Source organism: Dacryopinax primogenitus, assembly GCF_000292625.1.
Source record: "Dacryopinax primogenitus strain DJM-731 SS1 chromosome Unknown DACRYscaffold_12, whole genome shotgun sequence".
Lineage (NCBI taxonomy): Eukaryota > Fungi > Basidiomycota > Dacrymycetes > Dacrymycetales > Dacrymycetaceae > Dacryopinax > Dacryopinax primogenitus.
In genome coordinates this window covers 497240-504801 of record NW_024467209.1, presented here as the reverse complement: position 1 = coordinate 504801, position 7562 = coordinate 497240, and the positions used below count along the sequence as shown (strand labels likewise).

Below are 7562 nucleotides of genomic sequence, written 5' to 3'. Positions count from 1 at the left end.
AACACCTCATCTTTTGTTGACTGCATTGTTGAACGTTTGCACTAGAATTGTGCATGCCTTGGTGCATATGATATAAGGTCACAGACACATACAATTGTCTGTTAGCTCTCTCTGAGAGCATGAAGAAGCATGGGATACACCTGACATTTCATACAAGCCTACTAAGGCCTTACATCCGCAGTGATGATGTACTCTTCCCAGGAAGAGATCTGGATACTGTTTACGGTAATGCACTGGTGATCCGACCCAAAAGGTGTTCGAAATATCAGTCCGATGGGTGGTGTGCGAGAACTTGCTAGGGAAAGAGGGGAGAGATGGGGAAAGTCGGTAGGAATGCCAGAGTCAGCCTGAAGCTGAGCTATCAGAAATCAGTTGGTAAATCAGAGCTCAGTGTCTGTCTAGTCAAGTCACAATAAGTCAAGTTGAATCTGCTAAGTCAAGTCAAATCTGCCTATCCAGTATGGGGATAATCAGATCTGTATAATGCTAATGGAAAAGGGGCAGAATAAGCTAGATACAGGAGTTTCTGGAAACTACTTATACTAGCTACTAAAAACTGCACTCTATACTAATCTGGTCTCTGGATACCTCTCCTAGGCAGGTGTTGGCATGCCAAATATTCATGTGGGTCAACCCCATTGCAAAGGAAACCTACAGTTGTCATGTCAAATATCCGGGTTGTCCTGTTGCATGGAAAACCTCACAGTCATCATGCCAACTAACTTGTTGTGGACCACCAAGTCCATGCAGGAAGGTACTCTTGCACCTTCCTCCAGTGTTGTCCATATGGACAATAATCCATCTGGCGCTTCGGCACCCCCTCCTGCAGTTGTCCCAATGGACAACACCCCTACCACCCTGGTTGTTCTCTCAAACAACCTCACACCTAGCAGTGCCATTCCCTCAAACAACACACATCTTACCGCTATTGTTCTGTCAAACGACCCCCCATCCTCACACACCGGATGGGGCAAACCTTCTGGCACCCTGCTTGTTGGCTGGGGTACCTTGTCTGGAAGGGACTCCTCTGCTAGCTGGGGCGACCCCGCCGACCCACCAGACTCAGCCCTCGTCCCTTGGGATGAGGATGAAGAAGAATTTGTCGACAACGATGAAGATCCTTACCTTGTCCCAGATGGGGTACCCCTCCACCCAAAGGAGGATTGTGGCACATCTTACAGATGTGATGCACATGGCTTACCAAGGCCCCAAATGCCCGAGTATGCCCGGGGATCTACTGATCCCTTCTACCATGATGCTTGCCCCCATGCCTCAGAGCCCTTTGCTCTCCTCATGGGAAATCCTCACGCCAACTTATGGTTGGCTCTTTGTTCTGCCAAGCAGCTTGCTGATGAGCTGCTCTTCAATTGCCTGCATTGCTGGACTGCAGAAGAGACTTGTGAGCATCTTGCACTGGACTGTGGAGACTGCTCTGATGAATTGTTCCACCTCTGTTGCTAACATCTCAATCAAGTTGAAGGACTTGAAGATCCTCTTTGGCAGAGCAAAGAAGATTTTGCACATTCCCTTGAGGAGAATGCAAGATTGTTGTCCACTTTGGACAACACTAGGCAGCTCTGCTCAACTGCCATGAAAATGATCTCCAATGCCCAGCAATTGGCATCGCAGGCCAGATCAGACACTGAGCATTTTTGTTGGGACTGCAACAACTGGCACTCCAAATATGACTACCTTCATGGTTGTCTCCACTCCTCTTTGGATTGCACAGATCCTCCTTGCGCACCCCCAACCACAGGGGCTGCATGTGCATCTTCATGACCATGGCCGGCGTCCTCCCATGAGATGCGTGATGACTATGACGTCCCTATGGACGACCCCATCATCAAGGAGCCTGCACCGGCTCCTCCCCAACCCTCTGCCATAGCTCTTGGCAAGCATCCCGCTGTGGACAAGCCCACCTCTGCACCTCCATGCAAAGTACCATCTATATCAATGGTAACGGCATCTTCTGGTGCCCCCACCCTGAGCAAGTCTTATAGCTCAGTTGCATCCAGCGCTGCTGGACTGCCTCTCACTCTTGTCCAGACAACTGCTGTGGCAACGTCTGGCTTCTCTGGAGCTAACGCTTGTTCCACATCGACTCAGCTTGGCACAAACAGTCCTTCCGCCATCACTGCATTGCACCGGCGATTCCCCCCTACAGGAGTCTTGGAGGTTGTGGCTGCACAACATGCAGCTACTCATGTGGCTCAGATGGATCATCCTGTCCCACGAGCCAACCCAATGAATCCCTGGCAGGGGACCATCACTGCTAAGCAATTGAACATGATCTGGAACATGGATCTTCCTCACTGGCAGGTCTTGATGGAGACTGCTGATGCTCACTGGGCCCACCCTCCTTGAATGGGTAACCTCTGGCCCGGTTCATGAAGATGGTGGAGCAGGAGGGAAAGGAGGTGAACCCTCACCTCAATAAGGGGCCTAGCATTAGGCACTCTATGGACGGGAGATACTACATCCCCAACCTTAACATGTGGACTTGGCTCCATGATAACTGTCCTCATGCGGACATTAAAGGCTGGCAAAAGGGCAATCCTGCTGCCTTTTATGAAATTGTGATGAATCTCTTTTGAAGTAAATTCAAATTTATGAAGTTCGTCAATGAGCATCAGCTTGGTCAATCTGCCATTCCTCACTGGTCTATGACCACTTGCCTTCACAAAGCCATCTCCCTCAATGTGGATGGCATACACATTTGGAGCCCTATTGGGGTTGCCAAAGAGTTCATTGCCAGTGGGCTCAAGGAATCAAAAATTGACATCCTGGTTGGTTACTTTGGTCATAGGTGACAGAGGGCAGAACTTGGTCACATGTACCACAACAACATTCTTGACAAGAATGGTGTGTGCACACTCAGTCTTGTAGACTGACATGGCAAGTCATTGTGGACGGAAGTCTTCCAGTCCGCAATAGTTCCCCCTCCTGTGGAGGGCCTTCCACCATTGGGTCTTGAGCCTGAAGGTTTGAAATGGTCTGACAACCATACTACTCCTGCTGCTGGTCCCTCTCATGTGGATGCAGCCATTGAGGATGATACCTTCCTCGATTATGGTGACAGTGACAGCTACAACTGTGCCTGTTAGTATGTATACCCCTTCCTCTTTGACAGGGGGGGGGTGTAAGGGTCCGTATATGACCCCATACTTACCTCTTTAGGTAGGATCGCCTCACAGAGGTGATCATGATTGTCCATTGGACTGACACATAGCAGGTGGCTGTAGGCCACCCTTTTTCTCTATGTAATGTATTACTACTAGATAGTAATACATTTGATCAGTGTATGTACTGGGGGTGCAAGGGCATAGTAAGCCCGTTCAGTCTTCCCTTTTGCCATTCCTGCCATGGTGTATGCCTTGACCTTGGAGGCACCCTCCTTGGCCTTGGTTGGAGCTGATAGGGTGAGAATCTTCCCTTTTGCCATTCCTGCCTTGACCTTGGAGGCACTGGCATTGACCTTGTTTTTAGCTGATACTGCAAGAGTCTTCCCTTTCTCCTTTCCTGTCATGGCCAAGTCAGCAATTTGTTTGCCACCAGACATAGCCTGGTGTTTGACTGTTCTGAGCACATTGGCAGCCTTTTCTTTCACATTTGGCCAGTCATGTGCATCAAGCTCAGCTTCAAGCATATCGATATGCCCAGTTACTGCCATTGACTTGGATCATCCTAGGCACTCTAAGAGCACCAAACTGGATAATCCCTGGGCATTCTGAGACTGTCAGCTTTGGGATAATCTTGTGAAGAGCTTACCTGTTTTTGAAGATAATCTCATCTATTGCACACATGGGGGCCACTGTCACAGCATTACATTCAGTTGAGTATGGGTTCATTGACAAAACTACAATGACATGGTAATGTGCATATGGATATATGACATACTAGGGTAACTATAGATTAATTAGAATAGCCAGTTCTTAGCTAGACATGATAATTAATGTACCATTAAATGTTTCCATCCCTAGTGTGCATCCCAAACCATTCAAACTAAATGCTCCACTTCTCTTTCCTCTTCTCATTCTCACACAGGAACTCTGCACAACTTTCTGAGCGACAGGAAGTTCAGCCATTTCTTTGTCTCTGCCATGCAGTTGAAGTCATTTGTGTTTTGGTGTTGCTCAATATGAATTGTGTTCCTGCCGAGAGCATTCTGAGAGTTGTCATACTGGGGAGGAGGGGGATATGTCAAATGGGAAGGAGGCCAAGTGGGAGGAGGAGGCAGGTAGTTGGGGCCATGGTAATTAGCAGTGTATCCATAACTGTAAGTACCTATCAACAGTGTTAGAGATGTTGCCCCATCTGCAGAAAACCAAGAGACACACCATGGCTCATCAAAGGACCACCTCTCAAAGCTCTAATCTGCTGCTCAATGTCTCTCTCCACTGCCCTAGCCTGCACCACACATTTGTAAGCTTGATTGATGCCATCTTGTACCTCACATTCCCTCAGGTAGTAGAATGGAGCAGTGAAGGTCAGATAGTCAGCTCAAACATGGTTAAGATGGTTGATGGCTTGAGATACAGACAATTTGGTGTGTTCCATGTTGATAGTTGCCATTCCCAGTTCCATTTCCAACTGGATCAATGCATGGTTGATTGGGGGAACGTGGATCTGAGGGATGACCAGTTGAGGGGCAGGCTGATGTTGATGGTGACATTCTGAGCAGGAGCAGGGTTGGTCATTTTTGGTGTGTTTTCCTGCTCCCCATTAGTTCACATTATACATAACCAAGTAATGACTTACCTTGGTTATCCACTGATGTTCTGCTGAGATGGACTTGGTGTGTGAGCAGCAGATTGGGATCCCATATTCAGGCACATCCATGGAACCAATATCCAGGGATGCTCACACCGCCACTCATCTACACAACATTAGCTTGTCCCTTACATGAATCACATGATGTGCCATGTCAACAAACCATGACTTACCTTCTTCAACTTTTGCCATCCTCATCTTTACTAGGATGCCTATCATCCCAAATGCCGGTGAAAAAAGCACAGCATGTAGCCCATCTCCCTGTCACATGTCCCATTTTGAACCATTCATAAGCCATTGTTCTCCTCAGCATCTCTCCTCTATCCCCGAACCTCATGGATCGATCCATGTGTCAAGTTGATGATGAGGGCGTCAAATGCACCGCTATACCAGGTTCACATGTAGGGCATGCCTTGCTGATCATTTGGTGATGTGAAGTTGTGTGTTGCACTCCCCTCAAAACCTTCTCTGCAATTATCATTCAATCAGTGATTCCTCAACATTGTCCAGCAAATTAGACTCACCAAGATGTGTAATACTACTTTTGCAATTCAGCATCATTCCATCCTTGCTGAACAGCTCCCGGAGCTCGACTGGCACCCTCTATGGTGTCAAGACACTTCCCAACCCTGGTTCCTTCCCCACCATCACTGAGTGTTATCCAAAAATGCCAGCCCACTGTGCTCACACTTATACCATGTACCATTCCCTTATCTGGCTTTCCTATGATACTGATGTTGTGGGAATTTGAGTTAATCCAGCATGTTGTGAGGCAGTAGCAATAACAGAGCAGAGGATGATGTGTCACAACAGAGATTGCTGCTTGGTTTCAATTTTGAATCCGCTTGACACTGCCCCACAATGCTTCCATCCTTTTATCAACTGATAATCAATTGACCCTAACTACATCATGGTATTTTGGTGCAAACTATGTACTAACCAGACCAATATTAATACCCAGCCTGGTGTCATTACATTCCTCCCTCCACCTGTAAATGTTATGAGAACACACAAGAACATATCCTTTCACCCCACTAGATGTCTGTCAAATCAATGACATCCACATCTGACCACGTTTCTATCCTCCTCTTTTTCCATGGTCCAACATCATTTCCCTCCTTGTGCTTGCAATGTTTACCATTCCTTGATGGTACAATGAAGCAATCTTGCTTCTTCTTCCTACCTGTGGAAGAAGGTCCTCTGCCTGCAGCAAATATTAGACTCGAACTCTTTCAATATGAAATCATGCTTCCCTGTTGATTTCTCTGTCCCCTCTCCACCTGTTCCATGCCTTTTGTTTGTTGCAACCTGGCACCCATATGTGCAACCCCTTTCTTCCCAGGATTCTGCACTGCCTGGAAGTCAGTTTGTCTTCAAACGTAGGTGCTACCCCTCACCTTCACACTTGCCATTCCTGGGGCCACAAACCACCGCCCCTGGTTGAGCCTGCTCTGAGATCATCACCATCCTCTCATATTCAACACCAAACTCTAAACTGCTGGATGAGCAGACCATGCTCTGCCCCACCTGAAGCAGCAAAATTGATCCATCTGAGAGGTCAAATACATCATTGGATGCGACATGATTCCATGCTCAGGCATTGGCCATATAATATTTGATGTTCTCTTCTTCCATGATAGCCAGTTCCCAGCAGAGATCCAAATGCTCAAATGCCCTGAAATTGCTCTTGCAAGGGACCCTCCACTCAATAGGGGGTAAGAATGGCTGTAGCTTTGTTAATATAATGGTCACAGTTGAGCCAAGACAAATGTCACCAAGGTCCAGAAAATTGTTTTAGCTCCTTCCTCTGCCTCCTCTTCAATATCAATCACAGAGGGCTGCCTCTCTCTTTTGACTGTCATCTTCTGATCTAATCCCTCTTTCTTGCAGGTGTGGCATTCTCTTTCCTGGTTCTTTCATCCCTTGAACAGCAATGACCATGGCAGTGACAAAGGAGGCAAGGTTGAGAAATGCATATGGCTGTTTGAAGACATTGAATGTGGGGAGGACAAGACAATGGAACAAAGTTTATCATGTCCTGAACGATTGCAGCCTGGGCAGCAATTGATGCATGCCAAGAAAGGACAGTGACAATTGCCCATCTTGCAACAAGCCAGATTCAAACAGTGAATTGCAAAGCCATGCACTGAGAACAACACTGTCATTGGATCTATATTGGGCATTGCCGCAGTATAGATGGGTGGGGCAGATGTCACACAACACCAAGCCATATCTGCCTGCCAATAGGACCAGTGGGAAACACCACTCTGTTTGCTGTCACACTGACTCACAATGCATTAGTCTTTCCCATCCTCCCCTTTAGGTATCACAGACTCACTGCCTGGAATGAAGGTCCTTTATTTTGTGCTGTTGATGATATCATAATCCAGGGGTGTATACCACTCCCGCAGACTCTGCACACCTCGTCTGATCAAGGGCTTCTGAATAGGATGGGGGCAACTGGTGTCATTTCAGATATTGTGCACTGTGCAATTTTCAGACGAGGGTTGCTTGAACTGCTGAGGATACTGGGTAAACATTGCTGGCCTCCTTATGTACATTCCCTTTTTTTTCTCCCTCACAGTTCCCTTGATCCTCAGATATTGCACTTGTAGTCCGATCAGCTGCCATTCCTTCTGCTGGGCTCAGGCACCCACTCACCAACCCATGCAATGTGTAAGACAGGTTTCCCAGGAGATATTCTCATTCCAAACTCTCACACTCCCTGGTACCTCACCGAGTCAATCAGCAACAAGCCACCATTGCTAATGTGACAAATTTCCCAGCTCTTC

The 7562-nt window shown here is 47.3% G+C and overlaps 3 protein-coding genes across 3 annotated transcripts; 2 read left to right on the top strand and 1 right to left on the bottom strand.

Moving 5' to 3' along the window:
- Positions 1-711: 711 nt before the first annotated feature.
- On the top strand, positions 712-1241 carry DACRYDRAFT_108721 (uncharacterized protein; the record flags this gene model as incomplete). Its single annotated transcript, XM_040768715.1, has 2 exons — positions 712-1140; positions 1206-1241. The coding sequence occupies 2 exons, from the start codon at positions 712-714 to the stop codon at positions 1239-1241; spliced, it is 465 nt and encodes a 154-aa protein (XP_040627548.1).
- A 562-nt stretch (positions 1242-1803) lies between these two features.
- Positions 1804-2364, top strand: DACRYDRAFT_108720 (uncharacterized protein; the record flags this gene model as incomplete). Its single annotated transcript, XM_040768714.1, has 1 exon — positions 1804-2364. The coding sequence occupies one exon, from the start codon at positions 1804-1806 to the stop codon at positions 2362-2364; it is 561 nt and encodes a 186-aa protein (XP_040627547.1).
- A 910-nt stretch (positions 2365-3274) lies between these two features.
- DACRYDRAFT_108719 (uncharacterized protein) lies at positions 3275-3670 on the bottom strand (the record flags this gene model as incomplete). Its single annotated transcript, XM_040768713.1, has 1 exon — positions 3275-3670. The coding sequence occupies one exon, from the start codon at positions 3668-3670 to the stop codon at positions 3275-3277; it is 396 nt and encodes a 131-aa protein (XP_040627546.1).
- Positions 3671-7562: the final 3892 nt, after the last annotated feature.